Source organism: Pithys albifrons, chromosome 6 (assembly GCF_047495875.1).
Source record: "Pithys albifrons albifrons isolate INPA30051 chromosome 6, PitAlb_v1, whole genome shotgun sequence".
Lineage (NCBI taxonomy): Eukaryota > Metazoa > Chordata > Aves > Passeriformes > Thamnophilidae > Pithys > Pithys albifrons.
In genome coordinates, this window is record NC_092463.1 from 51,521,148 (window position 1) to 51,541,630 (window position 20,483).

Here is a 20,483-nt window from a genome sequence, read left to right on the forward strand (position 1 = left end):
TTCTCTTCCTGCTCTGATACTCAATAACTATTATTTCTTGCAGGCCTTCTATTGAAGAGCTTCTGGATGTGTACCATAAGCAAGTTAACACAGCTCTTAAGAATGAGGTAAGGTCATTGTAAATTACTGCTGAACCAAAAGTAGCATGAGAAAGTTCACTATTAAGGTAGTTGGGGAAAAGATTTGCAGGTATTCCAAATAGGAATTTGGAATAATGGATTTTTAGATTTCTCTTCTTCTTTTCCCGCAAACTAATTATTACGTAATTATCACAATTAGAAATGTATCTTCCAAGTCCTGGGGTGAAAAACAACATTTTCCTCAAAAATGCTGGAAGGGATAAAATCAAAGGAAGAGGGAAAAGGTCTGAGCCCTGACTACGTCCATTGTTGACAGCCATGAATGATATATTTGGTAACAGATAAAAGTCTACACAATAGTCAGCAGTAATAGCTGTGTACTGTGGGAGTTAAAAATGAAGCATGTTTGGAACATACCAGTAAGTTTTACAGAAAGCCTAATAATGTCTTACTCTGCATTATTTGATGAACTTGAAATATGCTGTCACAAACACTGTCTCTTTTGGTGTATGATAAGTAGTTTAAAGCAGCTTGCATGACAAGCAGTTTGGAGTGATTTTCTATATGTAAAAGCTCATGGAAGTAAACTGCTTTGCTCATGTCCCAAAGCAGAAGCTGCATTTAACTCCTGATAGTAATGTAATGTGAAGACTTAAATGCTTAAAAAACTGTTTCTTAACCAGTTTCTATAAGAACAGTCTTGAAACAAATTACTTAATTGCAATACTTTTCATTTCCACTATGTTTGTTTGCTTCTCCAGGAATGCAGGTCAGAACAAGCTGATGTCCACTATTTACACACTCGCTTAATATTGTTTAATTCCCTTGATGGTGATTCACCCCGTGCTCAAGGGTAGTTTTGAACACAGTCATTTTGTAGAAGAGTGAGCTGTTACTGCTGCTTGATATGGTGGTGGTTTTGTTGCTCTGCTCTTGCAGCTGCTTCAGCTTGTTTGTTTAACTGTGATTTCACATGCTGAGATGAGGAATGCAAAACATCTTGGTTCAGACTTATGTTCTATTCTTTTTGCAGTCTTAGGATAGGGAATCTAGTTTGTAGGTGGTGATGATTATGTCCAAATATCAGCAGTTGCTGCATATGAAATTTTTTACTTCATGAAGTGAATTCCTGTTCAAACTCAATAGCTGAAGTTTGCTAATTGAAGTGAAAAAGTGTAAAGTAATTAATAAATAATTTTTATGTAGGCTTTGATTTCACATTGTTAAACACTTTGAAAGTTATGCATCTTCTTGTTGAGATTAATTTGAGAGCCTGTGAGGAAAATAGCAGTGGAAATTTTGTTCTTCATGACTCAAAGCAGCTGTTAACTTCAAAGTGTTAGCTTTGAAAGTACGGCTTAAATATTTACAGTGTCCTCTGACTTCTGAGGTTGTTTTCTTACCCGGACAGTTAATTGTTGCCAGGTAACTCTCAATGAAAAAACTTCCTGATTCAAATGGCTTCCTTGCTTCTCACTTGCAGGAAAGCCATGACAGTATGTCTGGGAGGGAAGGGGCTGGGAGTCAATTTACATCTTACAGGGAGAATATTGCAGTAATATCTTTCTTATTTATTTGTAAGTGCTCATAAGTAAGTGTGAAAGAAACCTGTAAATTAAACCTTTAAAAAGGAAAACATTATTTTAAAGTAAATATTTTCATAACTTTGGGTGAAGACTCTCCTTACATTAAAAAAACAAACTCCAAGAAACCTAGGATGTAATTTAGATTTAACTTAAGTGGATTTTCTTCTATGGGAAGAGTAGAAGTAAGAGAATGTTAGGAGCATCTCAACTTTGTCTTAAGTAGCCTTGCAGCATCTTCATTCTCTGATTAGAACTGATCTATTCCTTTCCTACCTATTCCAAGGTGACAGTTTGCACCATTTAAATTGAATAGCACTTAAGGCAAAAGTTGCAACAAACTTTTTTCAAGAAAGTGAAGTAAAAAAGATAAAGTTGCATTGTGGAAGCAATACTGTAATGTAAGCAGTAGTAGTGTAAGTGTAATTTGAACCTACGTTTGAGAGAACTGAAGTTGAAACACTGCTGCTTTAGAATTGCTTCCTCATGCTAATTAAATAGCCTTTTTTGAATTACACTTTCTTTTTATGCCATGAGGGAATTTGAGCTTAGTATCTCATTAGAAAATACTTATTTGCCAACAGCTTAATGTAAAAAGGATTGGGAACCTCCTAATGTTTTCTGGGATCCCATTCTAGAATCCATGCTACTATGTTTTTAGCATTCATAAAGAAGTTCTCCGTACTGAGGTTTTTCTGTAACCAAATTCTTAACACCACAGTTTAATGTAATCGAGATCTGCATCTCTTAGTGAAATTTTCTTGGAAATTCATTAAAAAAGCAATACTGGGTTTCACAATTGTGATCAGATCAATCTGTTCTCTTATACATTCTTTATTAGAACCAGCATAAAGCAGTAGATCATGTAATTAAGACTGTCAGAAAAATCTGTTCTACATTGGATTATGTAGAGACTCCTGCAATTACGGAATCGGTGAAGAAGCTAAGGAGGGCTGTTAATCTTCCAAGGACTAAAAATGCTGAGGTAAACTTTCACGCTATTAACTGCATTTGAGGTAATGTTTTTAACACTGATAAGTAGTATTTCACAATCTTTGGCAGCTGAAAATACCAGCAACAGTTCTGTCAGGGTTATGTTGGGCCTTGTTTTGTTGGATTTTGTTAATTTATTTTACCTGATATCTTCCATTTACTTTGATGTCTCTCTGCTGTTAATGCATTAATCACTTGCTTTTGGAATGCTTTGCTTTTCTAAGTAGTAACTTTTTAAAAACTATGTTTAAATTAGTGTTTTCTGATTCTGTAACTAGAAAGTTGTGTCACAGCAAATACACTAAATCTGACCAAGGGGAACTGACAGTTGGCTCATGCCCTAAAATCAATGCAGTTATGCTTTAAGGGAGGAATTTACGTCCTGCATTTTCCCAGTAGTGTTTATGTAGCATCCTAAAACTCTTTAACTGTTCGTGCTCCTGCATTCCTGAGCATATGGACAAACCCCAAATCTCTCAAACAGCACAGAATTTGATGATGTAACTGCCTTATGATGAATGATTCACTTGAGCAGTACTGGTCTCAAGTCATGTTGTCAAAAACAGTTGATAAATGGAGAAGTGTGCAAATAAAAAAAGCCTAGTAATCTTGTAATGTCATTTCTATTGTCCTGCTGCCATATTAGAGTTGCGATTCATGTGATGCTCTATTTGCTTCTGGCTTCATTGGTTCAGTGATGTGTTTGTAACACTGGGCAAAAGTCTTGCAAGTGCACAGGCAAATCAATACAGTTGTCCCAAGAACTAAAATTCTTGCAGGGAAGTTCAGAAGACATTAAGAAAATGGTTAAATATAGCATATAAAATATTTTTTCAGTGTTTGAATATTGATAGGAGAAAGCTGTAGAAGTATTAGATTATAATGTAAAATAACTCCCTAAAATAACACTATCCCACTAGAATTTGAAAAGGGTGGGATTTTATCAATAAAGCCCTGCCTTTTTTTTGTGATGCACATTGGCTTACACAGCCAGTGATTGTTTTCAGAGACAAACTTGGTTTAATGATTGGAGACAATTGCTTCCAAACATTTTGTAAGGTATTTTTTGATTTTTAGATTTTTTTTTAATAATTCTTTTTGGTAGAAAAAGTGACCGAGTGTTTTATAAGGATGTGAAGGTTTTTGGTAGTTCAGACTAACTGTTGACAAGATGCTCAATTAGTATACTGAAAATGTAATGAGAGCTTTCATTCTTCTGCAGCAGTTGTGGTAGACTTTCTCTGAAGTGTTAGGAAGGAATTCCTTGGGTTTTGATTTTAAATCGCTTAACTTAGTTTTCATTAAAAGTTTTAGTTTTATCAGGAGCTGAATTTAGCACGAAACCCTTCCTGATTAGAAGGGAGTACATTCCCATGATTTGTTTGTCACCTTTTGGCTTCAACAGTGTCTTTGTTGAGACTGGACATTGCAGTGATGTTGTATCATGTTTAGACTTATGTTTTAGCAGAGCAAGAAACAGACAAATACACAGTCCAAAGTAACCATACTTACTGTTCAGTTTTCTGAGTTGTTTACCATTTTTTAATTCAGTAATTTTACAGTAACTCTGACAGAAAAAGATACCTTAACAAATGCCACAGACAAAATAGCTATTCAGGCTTAAATTACTGGGTAATAGAGCTAACAACTTCTGCTCTCATCTATAACAGCCCTGAGCGAGTTTTATTTCTACCTGGAGAAGTTAGAGTATCCTAAGCAATATTCTCATGTACTGTGTCTTTTAGGAATTCATAGAGTGTCAAAACAGTTCACTTGACAAAACATGAACTTTGAACTTGGTGAATAGTTGCTGCATGGTATGAAAATTGTGATGCTGTCAGGTAACTCTGGAGGAGCTTTGAGTGAAAATATGTGTTGCATAAACAAATATGGGCCTAATTCAGCTATTTAATAATTTCTCTACAAGATACTTAAGAACAATGGAAAATTAGTATGGATTTCTCAGTATTGAAATTTGCTCTAACTTTGTTGTGTAGGTATCCTTAAAATGTGGTGATGACACTAGCAAGAGCTCATCTGGTGAGTAAAGTTCTCCAGTTTTTATTTAAAAACTGTTCTCAGGTGACTGATTTAGGAAGAAATGCATTCAAAATAATTTATAATTTAGGTTCACTGCAGCCTGAAAACCCTCTGAAAGTGAGTATAGACCAGTTAACAAGAGCAGTTGAAGCTCTTCTGCGACTCCACATGAATTCCTGTAGCAGTTCTGCACCAATTTCTCCAGAAGACAGTAAGAGTACCAAGGAAACTTGGACTGCCACAGAACATCTCCAATTCACAATATTTGCTGCTCATGGAATTTCTTCTGCTTGGGTGTCAAAGTAAGTAATTAATTGTAAAAATTCTCCTTTTATAGGTTTGTTTGTTTGTTTAACTTACTTTTTTTTCCCTTGTCCAGTTATGAAAAATACTACTTGATTTGTTCTCTGACCCATAATGGCAAAGATCTGTTCAAACCTGTGCAGTCCAAGAAGGTTGGCACATACAAGAACTTCTTCTACTTGATTAAATGGGATGAACTGTAAGTGACTTTAGCATGTTAAAATTCAATAAAATATTTCGTTTTAGCTAGTACCGAAACACAGTCATTCAAGCAACTCTTGGTTCTGATTCCACATTAAGTGTCCAAAGAACAACGTGTGAGACTTGCTGACCAAAATCAGAAATAATTTTCCAAATGGTATTTTGCTACTCATTTTAAAAGCGGGAATGGAAATGCTGGGCAAGTGCTCTGTGCTGATGTGTTTGTAATTTACAATCATAGGGAGTTGGGAAGGTTATAACACCCTTTGTAACAGGAACAGCTTGTGCTGTTTAAAGAGGGATCATGTAAGTCCTGATCAATTTAGGTAAATGGAGAAGAAAAGCAACTCACTTTTTAACGTTCCATCGGTTTTTGTTCCAAATACACTGTAACAACTCTGTATCTGAATTTTAAAATCTGATTTAGGATTATTTCTATAAAGAGAGCAGATGCAGAAGTGCTTTAGAATCAGTCTGTAGCATAAGGGAGTGTCCAGTTTGAGCTACTGAACTCCAGTTTCTTTTTACGAAGCAAGGGAAGAGGGTAGAAAGGAGTAAGGAAGGGCATGTAGTGGAAAAATAGGGAGATAATGGTGGTGGTATCTGGTAACTGAGAGGGGAAAATTTTTCACTGTCTGTGCACAGCTTACTCTCTCCCACTTAAGTTATCAGGCAGTCTGTCATAGCTGAAGCATCATGTGAGCTCCATTGTGCCCTATAACTACTCTCTTGAGTGTTTTTAAAGGTCAGAGGTAGATCCTGAGGAATACCCTGAAAGTTTACAGTGAACAAATTACTTCAGACCTGGAATGAGAGTTTCTAGAACACCTGCCTTCAGAGAATACTCCAACTACATTTTTTTTTCCGGTGATGGAAAGGACTAATTGTCAGATCTTTTGCTGGCAAGTGCTAGTGTATTACAGTGAAGGATCCATTAGATTGCTTAAAAGCTGCTTACAGTACTGTAGCATTTTATAGTGCAGCTGTGATATGTTACAGAGAAGTCAGACTGAAAAAAATATTTTGCACAGTAAAAATAATGTAAACAAAAAAGAGTTTAAATGACTCAGCGAGCTGTATATTCTTCAGCTGCTTTCTTTTTTAGGTTTTGTACCATTCGAATTTAACTTTCAATACTACTTAATAGATTCTTTCATTTGGATATGAAACTATTGTCAACTGACCCTTTAAATCTGAGAGATTAGGAGGTGGATAACATGGAATTGTGTGTGTCCTCCTAGTGAGTAGAGTAAGAAGACTGGTTATGCTGGATAGGTCAGTTCTATGTAAGGAATGTGATTTTACAGACAAAGATTAAAAAGGGTTGTTTCAAATCTGACTACAGTGCAGAAGTACAATTTAGCAGGATTTACAAACTATTGGTATGGGAGATGAAGTGAAGTGAAATACGATTGCATGGAAATGTACCATTGTTCTCTGATGTTAATTAACTTTTTGAAAGGAAGAGGCATAAATGGTTATATGGATAAGCCTGTAACTTACTGAAAACTGCCTTTCTTGTGACTTCTTTTTAATACTTCTCTTTTACAGAATAATTTTCCCCATCCAGATTTCACAGTTGCCTTTGGAATCAGTCTTATGTCTGACTTTGTTTGGAATCCTAAATCAAAGTAGTGGGAGTTCCCCTGACTCAAATAAGCAGAGAAAGGGCCCAGAAATTTTGGGTCAGGTTTCCCTACCTCTCTTTGATTTTAGGCAGTAAGTATCCAAACATGGGTAAGATTATTAATATGATTTGCTCTGTGTAAAGCTTACTCCACTCCCATGACTATAGAAACTGACTCTCTGACACTGAATATAGTAGGCCATGGTAAAGGTAAGAACTGTAAACTATCTTGTTACAGAAATAATACCTTCCATTAAATAGGGGATAAAACATGAACATATGTTACAGGATTTCCATCTAACTGGTTGAAAAGTTACCTGCTGGAGAAAGTTAAATATTGTTTGGATTATTATATCCCAGAATATTCTGAAGTTGTTCCTTTTGATTCAGAGCTGGAGTAATTTTAAAATAAAGGGATATGTAACAACTGTGTATGGCATGTTTCTAGTTTGAACTGACTTTCTCTCAAGTACAGCTGCTGGATTCTATTATACTATTTTCACTAAGAATGAAAAGGCTGCTGTAACTTTCCCAAGCTAAGTGTTTCTGCATTGGTTCAAGTTTCCTTGTCCTTGAAATTTCATTACAAAGTGCATACAAAAATGCTTATCACTTCGGTAGCTACTCACTGAGACATTAACCAATAGACTTGAACACAGATGTCAGAATTAGGCATGATGTTGCAGGAGTGATCTCACCATTGTGAAATAGCTTCAGCATTTATGCTTAGGATTTCCTATTTATCTGTGCTCTGACTTCTAGGTCTTACTAGAAGCTTGAATTGTTCACCAAGGCTGCAGAAAGACAGCCAAGTCTTTTCTGGACAGTTACTGCTATGTATTGCTTGTGTCTGTTTTCTGTGCTTTGTGTCCTCTGGTTCTGGGTTTGACTTTACTTGTCCTGCTTCCTCTTTTATCTGGTGATAATTCCAACAGTTTGAGGGTGTTCAAGAGTTTAGGATTTCCTGCATTGCAAAGATGGCCTGCAGCTGCTTTCAGTCTCCACTAAAAATTGGATTTCTTTTCATAAATGATGCTTATTTCAACCTTCTATTTAAATGTTGCATTTCAGTCTCCTCTCTAAATACTACATCTCACAGTATTTGAAAACACAGCTTTTGATTTGAATTGCAAATTTATCTTGTCTTTGTGCTTTGTGGTGTTCTCATAGTAGTTACTTTGGGGAGAAAACTCCATTTTCTGTTTATGCAGATCACTACAATAGAATGTGTTGTGCCAGAGTTTGCCGAGGGGTCTGTTTGTAGCAGCTGTAGAGACGCTTAGTGGTCTAATCTGCTTGCAGGCCATGTAAATTAAATCCAGACCCAGGTAATCAAAGATATTACCTAAATATTCCAGTTACAGTTAAGAATAGCAGCAACAACAGGCAGGAGCTAAAACTTGTAGCTGACCAAAATGTAGGAAGAATAAAAATGGTTGTGTATGTGCTTTGGAAGAATTCAAGGCCAAGTAAAAATTCCTTCAGCTGAAGTGTGTCTTAATAGTGGCTTACAATGTCACCACTTGTAGATGAGACAGAAGGCTGTGGAAAGTACATTAAAGTGGAGAATTATTAAAAAGAACAAGCTGTTCAGTTTTGCTTTTGTAGCATGATTTAGTAACTTTTATTGGCATGATAGACTTGCAGTAAATCAATATTTGCATGTAACAAACTGTTTTTATTTGAAATACATATAAACTCTAAATCATCTTTCAAAATATACTTAAGGCTTGGCCTTCAAGCAGTCTTTTGAGACAGCATTTTGATTTTTAAAGTCTGATAGAAGTTTTCTGTACCTAACATTTACCACTTAGTGGATTTATGAAGTGTCCTCAGTTATTCCCTGCTACAATTGGAAATGGTATAAATATTGGGAATACACTGGCAAATGCTAACGTGATTTGATGTGCACTTGCAGAAACTGGTAATGTGGGAAGTCCAAGCAAATAGTGATGTCTGTAATATTTGTTTGCCAGGTCCTTTTGTCTGAGAAGGTAAGAAAAGTATGTATGTGTGTTCAGTTTATTCCTGAGAGGCAGAAATATCCCTTTTCTCACCTAAGGAATAGGGAGCACTTAATTTGTCTGTGTCAGCTGTGTCAACACTGAACACTTTCCTTTGCCTTTTTTATCTAAAAGTGCTATGCAGCAGTTAAAATACAAAAGACAGTCATTGAAAATAAATAAATGCACTTGACAACTAATGTTTTGATGAAGTAAACAGACTGTGGTACTAACACCTGTGCATGTTGTTTTCTCAGATTGTTAACTTGTGGGACAAAGCTCTTGCAACTGTGGACTTCATCACATCCGCATCAGCCATCAGGGATGGCCAGCAAGAAAGGAAATATGGAAAGAGTAGTATTGCAGGTTATACATAATTCTGATTTGCTCTATGTTTTGCTTGAATACTGGGAATTTTCGGTCTTATATGAGTCATAATAGATGAGTGTTTTGGGGAGAGGGTAATTACTGCTAAGTCATATTTGAAAGCCAGTATAGGACAGTGATTGCTAAACAGAAAGGGCGAAGAATAGAAAGCTCCCAGAAGTCTATACAAATCAGTTATTAACTATTTTGAAGTAAGAAAAATTGGAGGTACCTTGGCAGTACATGGTGTTGGTACTGGGAGACAACGTTTTTGAAAGCTCTCCATAGAAATGTGTGCTGAGATGGGAGTTGTCTAGACCCGAGCACTAGCAATTCCAGCTTCTTTACAGAACACAAGCATGTCTCTTTCTAAATTCAGAGTCCAGGCTTCTCTGCAAAGAGAAGGTGCCTTACTAGGCATGGCTTAATAGTCCCAAAACATGGTCTGAGTTGGTGGATGGGTTGAAACCACTTATGTGAATTTAAATAGTTCTATGACTAGTCTCCACTCTAAGAATTCTCACTTCTCTACTAAAGAAACAACACAGTTATACATTTAAGGGCCATGTAGAAGAACTGATATGGAAAAAAATATTCAGCAAACAGTATCTGAAAACTTACATGTGTAGAACTAAAGAGTTCAGATGCCTAAACATCTGAAGTTGCTGAAAGGATGAGCTTTCTCGACTGTGCTTAAGGACTTGTGTAATCTTTTTTTTTTCCTAGGTTGACTTCCCATCCCATGCGTTTGATATTGAATATAAAATTCCTCAAGCTGCAAAGACTGCTGTGCGTCATTCCATAGAAACATTAGAAAAACCATTGAGAGAACGTCTCCTTTCCATTCTCTCCAAGGATAACACTATCGGGTATGTTCATCCCTTCTAGCTCTGGTCCCTTTGCACATGACAGTATGTGCTAGAGTATGGAATGCTTGCACATTCTTAAGTTTCTTTAATACATTTTTTTTGTATTTTGAAGACCTATAGAGACTTAAACAAGAGATGAAATTAAACATGTGAAATAATGGTGCTTACTGAATTTGCATTTCACCATGGCTGGTGTTATTATAGTTTCTTGTTACAAGATTGCTGCCCATTTGGCTGCCTGTTATAGTTGCCTATCCCTGTTTGGCAATTTCTATTACAGGGAGCTGTGGCAGTTTCAGCAGTGGCTGTTCATGTGCCATGGAAGCTTTTGTGGCAGGCTTTCCCACTCATCTGCACCAAACTGACATTAGCATTTTGGTTTATTTTAGATGGTACTAAAACTGAAATTTGTCCTGCCCAAATTATAACTTTGAACAACTGGTTCCTTAATGTTTGAGGCTTTATTTGGCTTCTTATTTTGACTTTTGCAGAGGAAGTAGTAATTTCAATGTCACTGCATTTTGTATGTTAAATTCTGTACATATACAATGACCAGCAGCATTAGGGTTGTTCAGGTGATTGTTTGAAATGTGAGTTATAAACTGAAATGCTTTTATCTGCAGGCTGTCAAAAGAAGATAAAGAATTTTTGTGGGAGAAAAGACATTATTGTCATAACTATACTAGTAGCCTTCCAAAAATATTGGTTAGTGCCCCTCACTGGGACTGGGCAAGTCTTCCAGAAATATATTCATTACTTCAGCAGTGGCCTCCTTTATCACCCTTAGCTGCACTGGAACTACTTGATTCAAAGTAAGAAAAACTGTGTTAAATAAATTCTGTGTGTGTTGTTGAGCATTCAATGACTTTTCTTTGGTAGCAGATCCTGAATAGTGTTCTGTGGAAAAGTACTCTATTTCTTGTAGCAAAATCTAAATATTCCTAAAATCTTCAAGAACATGTGATTTCTTTATTGATGTAGGCTTGACCAAGTCATGTAGTGAAAGCACAGCAAGATTCTGAAGTCTAAGGTGTGACAGGACAGGAACCATAGAGCCAAGCTATCAAAACTAAGTTCTGAGCAATTAGTGTGCTTGTCCTAAATGTGCACAAGTGGTTGCATCTTATGTGATGAAGGGCCTCAAACTTGTAGGTTGTTTATTGAGCTGTTAAAGACTTTATATTGATTCTTTTCTACTAGCTGACCTCAAAAAAAAAAAAAGAGAAAAGGGGAAAAAAAACCGAGAAAGAGAGAAAATCCTACAGTAAGAGAGAACTTAATATGGATTTGTGTTGACTTTCTAGGTTTGCTGATCAGGAAGTACGAAAAACAGCTGTGAATTGGATAGAGACATTAAGTGATGATGAGTTAACAGACTTCCTCCCTCAATTTGTACAGGTAAGGCTTTCTGCCTGCACAGAAGTTTGAATTTTTATTGCTCTTGAATACCCAAGGGAATTGCTGATGACTAATAGCAGAAATGCAATTGTGTGCCTCTAAAAATTTTAATGCATAGTAGGGAACACAATTTGAGTAAAAGAAAAAAATCACTCTGTTACTGTCCTAAGGATTTGTGGTGATGCTGTCTGTGCATTAGTCATAACGCCTTAGTCTTCATCTTGAATGAAATCGAGAACTGATTTATTTAGTTTTCTTTGTATTTAGGCATTGAAGTATGAAACCTATCTTGACAGTGCTCTTGTGAAATTTCTTTTGGCACGGGCACTGGGAAGCATTCGGATAGCACACTACCTGTACTGGTAAGATCTTCTTTGTTCCATTGTTTGTGGAATGTGTGCACCACCGGTTTAGTATTTTCAAAATAAAAATCCTTCCTAGTATCATCATTTATAACGATGACTGTTATGAATGGTGATATAAAAACTGTACATCCTGGTTGTTTGAGGGAGTTTTTTACTGAAAGAAAAGATAGCACCTCTACAAAGCACAAACTTCTGTCTTTTCTGTCCTATATATCAGTAACTTCAGACATATTTAGTACTGATTCATTAAAATATTTGCCTTGTTTGCAGTATTTTCCTTAGGAAAATTTAACTTATATCCTTTATTTCAGGCTTCTTAAGGATACACTGTATGATACAAAGTTTGGTGTAAGGTATGAGCAAATTCTTGGAGCTTTTCTTTCCATCTGTGGAAAAAGGTTGAGGGAAGAGCTGGAGAAGCAGACCAGACTAGTGCAGCTCTTTGGAATGGTAGCAGAAAAAGTAAAGCAAACAAGTGGATCTGCTCGACAGGTGTGTATATACTTTTAATGTTTTTAGGAAGATTAGTCTGAGCATACCCTCAAAACTAATCCTTTTTAGTCGAAGTTTAAAATGTTTTGGATAATATATAGGAAGGTCTAGGAATCTATTGCTATATATTTAAACAAGTTAAAAGCTCAATGAAGTTGATGTTTTTGTCACATAAGATTGTGATATGATGGGATGGTTTCTGTATACAATAAATTGGAAATGAATTTAAACCTATTACTGCTGAAGAATGATCCATTATGCAAAACAATGGGATATCTGAGTACGTGATGATAATAATACAATTTAGTTTGGTAGAGAGGGATGCTGTCATCTTGTTCTGTCAAAAAAAATCAAAACCAACAAAACATCAACTAGGGTGATTAGTGTTGTACCGCTACACTTACATATTTTTAATAGCTAAAGCAGTATTTATAGTTAATAGCATTCCTTTGACACTGAGGAGTTAAAACATTTGCTTTAGGATAACTTTGTCCAGAAGTTTTCTGTTAATGCTTTAGTTAGGAAAATGTCAGCTGGATTTTCTTTTTGTCTGTAGGTTGCCTTGCAAAATGGTATGGAACGTGTGCAGTTATATTTCTTGAAGAACAAATGCCGTTTGCCTCTCAATCCCAGTCTTGTGGCAAAAGAGTTAAATATTAAGGTACTGCACATTCAGAGTTTCAAAACCTTTTTGTAAAAATTACATCTTGTCAAAGCTAGAATGTAGGAGAAGGTAAATGAGGTTTCCAGAACTCTACAAGGTTTGACAGTATCTGCTAAACCACAGTCTTGATTATATCATCATGCGTGACTGAAAACCTAAAGGTCTGTTAATGCTTGAACTAATCCTGTGTTGGAGAGACAGTTCGTCTTGCTTTCCTTCTCTACTGTAACTATTATTTTATGAGTAGGTACTTGAAAGCAGATAAATGAGAAAAAATACGGTGAAACACACAAATACACTTATTTTTAATGTGTCTTCTAGGTTTCAAAAAAGCTGCTGATAAAATATTCTTTTTTTTAATGCACTTTTCCCTTCAAAATGGGTAAAACATCACTGTGCAAAACTGTTGGCTTTTGTACAAGAATGCAACAAATAACAACCAGTGTGCTCGTTACTCAAAAGAAGCACATATTCACCACAATTGCAATGTTAGAAGTCTGAATAGACACATTGTGTGTCAAACCTGCTTGTTGTCAGAATGTCTTGTTTTCTGGGCTAGCAGCCTTTTTGACTATTAACACTAAATCTCCTTGCAGGCATGTTCTTTCTTCAGCTCCAATGCAGTACCATTGAAAATTGCACTGATAAATGCAGACCCTCTGGGAGAAGAAATTAATGTGATGTTTAAGGTAGGCCTTACATGTGTATTGGAGACAAAAAGTTGAATTATTATCACTCTTTCATTTCATTGGTATCAATTTACTTTAGCATAGACCAGTAAACTTAGTTTTTGTGAGTTTTCTCTTATGTATCTAGAAACCAATGTCTAAAAGGGTTGTAAAACATAAGTCTACCACATGTGAAGGCTTAATTGTAGCTTGCTTCTCCTTTTAACTGTGTAACTATGAGGAAGTAGCATAATGTATCACTTGCAAAAGTGTAAAGCAATTAAAATCTGTGAGGTTTAGTTTTGCTGAAAGCCTATTATGTCTCTAGTTAACTTCTATTTTTCCATTTAAGGTTGGAGAAGATCTGCGACAAGATATGTTGGCTTTACAAATGATTAAGATCATGGATAAGATCTGGCTGCAAGAGGGACTGGATCTACGGATGGTTATCTTCAAATGTCTCTCAACTGGAAAAGACCGAGGTGCAAAACCAGATACTGCCTTTAATCTTTGCTCCCCCACTTCAGTTCCTGGTCATGCTAATAGTAAAAATCTTTGGTGCAGAGTGGGGCAAAGAACAGTTCTACTTGCAAGGAACTTCAGTACTTGAGAGTATAATATGTTAGATTGTTCTGAATTTCCTGATGGCTGAGTGGCACTTAAATGTGTCTCTTGAGCATTCTGTTGTCAATGAACAGCCGTGCAAACATGTAAATATAATGGTAAATGCTAAGGTTTCTCTTTGTGCTCTCACTGCAACACAAGAAAATAACAGTGCTATAGCAATCCTTATTCTGAAAGTTTAATTATGGTAAAAGAAAGTATTCCGATCAAAACCAAAATTCTAAAGTATTTGGAATCTGCTGCAGTTGAGTCGGGGAGTATCATTCATGTACTGAAATGTGCAAAAAATAAAAAAAAATTAACATCCCCCCTGCCATGCATACACACTATCCCCCAGAATTAGTATCATATGCTGGTGAAAGTTCCTTGGCATTATGAGACTGTCTCTTAGGTTTAAAAGTAGGTCGCAGAACTCTTGAGTATAAATACTGTCCTGCACCTTGAACATGCTTTTTGCTAGTTTTAGCTAATTCACTAGAGTTAACCAATAGAAACCAAAGATATTTAAGAGGATAAACAATAACTTAAATATTTTTTCAGTCTGATGCTAGAACAGCATGGCAAAAGCTCTGGAATATATTGAAAAGTTGGAAATTTAGGTTGGCAAAACTAAGCAAAAAGCCTCTATTTGTGCAAGACTTGCTTTTTAGAGAAACAGATGGCTTTTCCTCCTACTCTGAATGATGAATCCATTTGTGTAGCATATTTTTTCTTGCTGCTAATACCAGTGTGTCCCCAAAGTACTTGGAAGGATTAAAGTGGGAAAATAAAGTGGATGTAAGTTACAGATTTACCTTTAGTAGCTCCTGCCAAGATGGAAGTAAAATTCTGTTAATCAACTGAATGTTTTCCTTTTATGATTTAGCTATAAAAATATTTTTAATAAATTATATCTCCAAAATAAGGCCATGTATAAAGCTCATTATCTGGTATGTTTCAACACTTGACAGCAGTTAGTAGGTTACTGCAGTGTCAGTGTATGAGAAATGTCAGCATCAAAATATTTTGCAGTTCCTACTTCTACACCAATGGTAGTTTGTGATAGAAAGTAATTATTTAGAGTATAATTTATATGTGCATTCTAGGAACTGTAACTGTATTAAAGTAAGCTAAGTTGAATTGCTACCTGTGTTGCATGGTTTGCTTTGTAACATAGTCTGTGGAAACGCTTAGTAGACTAATAGAATTACTTTTACATCTAACTGGGTTTTGAAAGAGGTTAGTTTAAGACTAAAATTCATCCTTACCAAGAAAGGTTTCTACTGAATAATAATGCAGTAGAATATAAGGAGATGGTTAAATACACTTTGTTATTTTTTATATAAAGGCATGGTAGAGCTTGTTCCTGCTTCAGATACGCTTAGGAAAATTCAAGTGGAATATGGAGTGACAGGTTCTTTTAAAGACAAACCTCTGGCAGAATGGTTGCGGAAGTATAACCCTACAGAGGAGGAATATGAAAAGGTAACTTATCTCAGCGTTGTTCTTTTTTGAAGATCTTTTAAGAGGGATAAACACCATCTTATAGAAGAATTAAGTTCATATTTCAGGTCTTCCATTGAAATTTGTTTTGTCTATTTAAGAAATTTAACTTCTTTCTACACTTGAAAAAGAGTAAATGAAAATCCCTCCTATAAATGAAAGAGGAGCCAGATGGATTCTCAGGATTCATATGAGGAGTTTTTATTGGATATAGAAAAAATGTACTTTAAATTTAAGACAGGGAGGAATGATGGTTGAGAAGCATTGGCCTCTTCTTGCACAAGCACATGAGATTAAAAAACTAAAAGGTTTTCTTTTGGCTATAATGCTGTTACAATACACTAGAAATATAAATCTTGTACCCTTTTCTTTGCTAACATAGTTTTGTGATTTGACTTCAGCTCCACTCTTGTCTTTATTTAAAAAGCAAAATGACAGGTTTTGCTGTAAAGTGTGATATCTAGAGATTTTCGCAAACCTATCTGTTTAAAGAGCAGTGTTTTGGAAAAAAAGCAAATTTTGGGGCCTATCTTGCCTGGCTTGGATTTTAGAGTCATCAAGGTTGTTGAATGCATGAATTATGTTTTCCCACTAATATTTGATCTCAATTCATTTTTTCCCTCTCCCTCCCAGGCTTCAGAAAACTTCATTTACTCTTGCGCAGGATGCTGTGTAGCTACTTATGTCCTGGGAATTTGTGATCGCCACAATGACAACATAATGCTCCGAAACACTGGGCATATGTTTCACATTGACTTTGGAAAATTTTTGGGACATGCACAAATGTTTGGTAGCTTTAAAAGGTATTTTCTGTACTTAAGCAAATCTAGGGAATGATTTTTTTAGTTTCTTTTTGTAAGTGTTATAATTCTAAGCATTAACTTTTAAATTCCTGTTATTTGCTGTACTCATGAAGCCAGTATCTTCCAGTTTAACCACAGAGGTTCCAAAACTCATTCAAACTGTCTTGGGTTGAGCTCAGTATTTTGGTACAGGAAAAGATTATTATAACTTTTTATTGATATTTTAGAGCCTTACATCTAATACAAATTTTGGTGTCAGGACTATTGAATAAAGCTGTAGTGTAGTCTGACCTGGATAGGTATTGTCATGCCATGTGTATATTGCATGCCTATTAGGTGACCTTCATCATGGCTGAGAAATTGTCAGAACCTTTATATCATCTGAACAGGAGTGTGACACAATTGCGAACAGACTCTGGATCGTAAAAACAGCAGTGAATGTCAAGGTTATTGAAAAAAGTGAACAAGTCTGTATTTACTATTCATCTGTGTAGGGCCAGATAATCTATATCCAGGATGTAAGAGTTATGTTTTATTCTGGTGATAATATAGTCATTACATTTGTTTGAGTGTGTTATGGCTTCCAGAAATGAGGGAGGGAAGGCATTGTAAGTTAGCCTGGCCTCCAAGTGTTGCTCCAGGAGATCTGCTCTAGGTCCAGTACCATGTGACTGTGCTGGGTGATCTGAGATAGCATGAGGGAGCTGAACCCAACCCAAAAATGTACATTTAATGGATTATTTAATATCATTACCTCAGGATGGGGATGGAAGGGAAGAGGAAGCACATGATGATGAATAGACCTTATAATTAACCTGTGAATTCTCTGTCCTTTTTGAACAGGGATCGAGCTCCTTTCGTGCTCACATCAGATATGGCTTATGTCATTAATGGTGGGGAAAAACCCACTATTCGCTTCCAGTTGTTCGTGGATCTCTGTTGTCAAGCTTACAACTTGATAAGAAAACACGCAAGCCTCTTCCTAAACCTACTTTCATTGGTAATAATTTTTCAATTTCAATTGAAAATTGATAGATCTGTCATGTTGGGTTGTTTTAACTCTTAATGCATGCTTTTTAAAGCCAGAAACATTCAATTTCCTTTTTGAGACTGTTTATTTGGAATTTTTATGCTTTTTTACTGGCTACCTCTTTCCTGAAGATTTAAAACCAAGATGATACCATGCATTACACTGCGTAGTGTTTTTAACTGCTTTTAGTTCAGCAGGAGTGATGAATAACTGCTGATTACAAGGAACTGTTTGCTATCACTGCTAGCATTTGGCAATTTAGTGCAGCTACAAATGAATTTGAGGGTCTAAGTTTTAATCATTTCACTATAAAAGCATGTTGGTTTTATTGTATTAAAACTGTAAATTTTAATTTCCTGTAGATGCTGTCTTCTGGGTTACCAGAACTAAGTGGGGTTCAGGACTTGAAGTATGTCCAGGATGCTCTCCAACCCCAAACAACAGATGCAGAAGCCACCATTTTCTTTACGAGGTACTGGATAAGTGAAAGCCAAAATCTCTCACAGCATCATTCTCTTAACAGGAGCTTTCTGCAATGAAAAAACTTACGAAGGATGTTTGCAAACTTGTCTGTAGAAGTCCAATAGTTACACTGTATAATAATAAAATATTAATTACATAAGATTAGTTTTATAGAAGACTAATGCTTGAGGTCAAATACTTTGATGTCTTTAGGAGTAACCTTGTGTGGAAAATTTGTTTAAAATACTGAGAGTAGATAATTCTTTCTGGCTGTCTGAGACTAGCATTTTGAATATGGTATGTATATGATGTAATGCATTGTAAAGAAATTCTCTCTTGGAGAAGTGCTTTTGCACACTGGTGAGGGAGGGATGATTCTCCAGTGTCACAAGTAGGGGGGTGTTGTGGTAGTTTTATTTAGGCCTTTTAGTAGGCCTCAATTTAGCAGGCCTCAGTTTAGCAGATAGTCTTATGTAGATTAAGAGAGACAGGTGTCGCTTGACTTAAGCAACCAATGAAATATTTCATACCAGATGACGCAAACTGGGGTATACACACAGTAGGGTAGGAGGTGTTCAGTCAGTTCCCATCATGGCTGAAGTAGAGGCAAGACACGCAGGTGCTGTCTTGCTGAAGTGAGCCTTGGCTGCTGCCCACTACTACTTTGCATTTTGTTTGAGTTCAGAAAAGTAAACATTTTATTGTTATTTCTCTCTGTTTCTTGCTGGGTGTCTTTTGGGGTGCTTTATGGATCTGAAGTGATAGGATCTGTTTTCTGTGAGAAGTAGAAGATTGTTGTTATATTTAACTTGTGTAGGACTGTGTGTTACATTGTAGTTTTAATTTTCTCGTTTCTGTATAAATATATATAACTAGTTCAGATCTTGGAGGGTTTTTTTTCCTCCCTTTTCTCAGTAGGGTGGGGTGGGAGACTGACTCTGTATTGAGCAGTTGGCACTTTGCCAGCTCAACCCTAGACAGATGTGTACTGTGTAACTGAGTTGTTGCTTTGTGTTAGCAAATGTGTTACTGTACTTCACTTTAAATATACAGAGGAAACTGCAGTAAGTACACATGCAATTTTGGATTGCAGAACAGTTTGAGTTGGAAGGGACATGTAAAGGCCATCCAGACCAATCCCTGTGCAATGAGCAGGGGCGTCCTCAATTACATCAGGTTCCTCAGAGCCCTGTCCAATCTAGCCTTGAATGCTTCCAGATATGGGACATCTACCACAATTTTGAGCAAACCTGTTCTGCTGTTTCACCACACATACTGTAAAAATTATTTTTTCCTTACACAGAATCTAAATCTACCCTTATATAGATTACCCTCTGTCCTCTCACAACAGTTCCTGTTAAAAAGTTTGTTCCCATCTTTTATATAAGCTTCCTGTAAGTACTGAAAGGCCACAATGAGGTCTCCCTGGAGCCCTGTCTTCTCCAGTCTAAACTCTCTGACTGTTCTCATGGGAGGTATGGTCCATCCTTCTGATAACTTTTGCAGCCTTCCCCTGGATGTGCTCCAACATGTCTATGTCTTTCCTGTCCTTGGGGCTCCGGAGCTGGATTCAGTACTCCAGGCTTTTTACCAAGTCTGGAAAGCCTTCACTTCTTCAATTAAAAACATATTCCAAAGTTTGTATACTGAATCTTCTATTAAGTGTTGATATGGGTCACACTTTGTTTAAAAACTTTGTCAGTAAGAAATGGGGGGCTATTTTTCTTAAACTTCAGTCTGATTCATTGACATAACCATTTTTGTGTGTTGTGATGTTACTTTTATTTGCTTTTCTAGGCTGATTGAATCCAGTCTGGGAAGTGTTGCCACAAAGTTTAATTTCTTCATTCACAATTTGGCTCAGCTGCGTTTCTCAGGTTTACCTTCTAATGATGAACCCATTCTCTCATTTTCTGCGAAAACATATTCTCTTAAACAAGACGGCCGAATCAAACAAGTGTCTGTGTTTACATATCAGAAGAGATACAACCCAGATAAACATTATGTAAGTATGTAAGGTCTGTTTCCACTCAGTGAAGATACTGGTGTATTTTCTTCCAACAAGACATAGCAGAGACAGCTGACCAAAACTGTCCAAAGAGATATTCCACAGCATGTAACATCACGCTCAGCGATAAAAACTGGGGGTAGAGTAAGGAGGGTGTTGTCTTCCAAGATGGCTGTTTGGGAACTGGCTGAACATGGGTCTGCTGGTGGGAGTGGTAAGAGGTTGTCTTTGTGTCACCTTCACTCCTTAAGGGCTGTCTTTATCTCAACCCATGGTTCTTGCTTTTGCTCTTGTCCTCCCCTTTGTCCCACTGATAAGATGGTGAGTGAGCCAGCAGCTGTGTGAGTGCTCAGGCTGGCCAGGGTAAACCAGCCACAAGACTGCTAGAATACAGAGTAGTAGTTTTGGCATCCCATAATATT

The 20,483-nt window shown here is 36.4% G+C and overlaps 1 protein-coding gene across 2 annotated transcripts in view; it reads left to right on the forward strand.

Annotated features, from left to right (window-relative positions):
• Positions 1-20,483, forward strand: part of PIK3C2A (phosphatidylinositol-4-phosphate 3-kinase catalytic subunit type 2 alpha) — a 49,312-nt gene that overhangs the window by 24,377 nt on the left and 4,452 nt on the right. For both annotated transcript variants that reach the window (XM_071558885.1, XM_071558886.1), the window contains exons 8-27: positions 44-107; positions 2,505-2,648; positions 4,654-4,696; positions 4,785-4,998; positions 5,076-5,198; positions 6,752-6,919; positions 9,088-9,196; positions 9,923-10,065; positions 10,689-10,877; positions 11,370-11,463; positions 11,731-11,825; positions 12,140-12,320; positions 12,877-12,981; positions 13,581-13,673; positions 14,005-14,134; positions 15,604-15,740; positions 16,392-16,561; positions 17,405-17,561; positions 17,954-18,063; positions 19,851-20,058. In XM_071558885.1, coding sequence (XP_071414986.1) covers positions 44-107; positions 2,505-2,648; positions 4,654-4,696; positions 4,785-4,998; positions 5,076-5,198; positions 6,752-6,919; positions 9,088-9,196; positions 9,923-10,065; positions 10,689-10,877; positions 11,370-11,463; positions 11,731-11,825; positions 12,140-12,320; positions 12,877-12,981; positions 13,581-13,673; positions 14,005-14,134; positions 15,604-15,740; positions 16,392-16,561; positions 17,405-17,561; positions 17,954-18,063; positions 19,851-20,058 — 2,677 coding nt within the window. The remainder of the gene's footprint in view (positions 1-43; positions 108-2,504; positions 2,649-4,653; positions 4,697-4,784; positions 4,999-5,075; positions 5,199-6,751; positions 6,920-9,087; positions 9,197-9,922; positions 10,066-10,688; positions 10,878-11,369; positions 11,464-11,730; positions 11,826-12,139; positions 12,321-12,876; positions 12,982-13,580; positions 13,674-14,004; positions 14,135-15,603; positions 15,741-16,391; positions 16,562-17,404; positions 17,562-17,953; positions 18,064-19,850; positions 20,059-20,483) is intronic.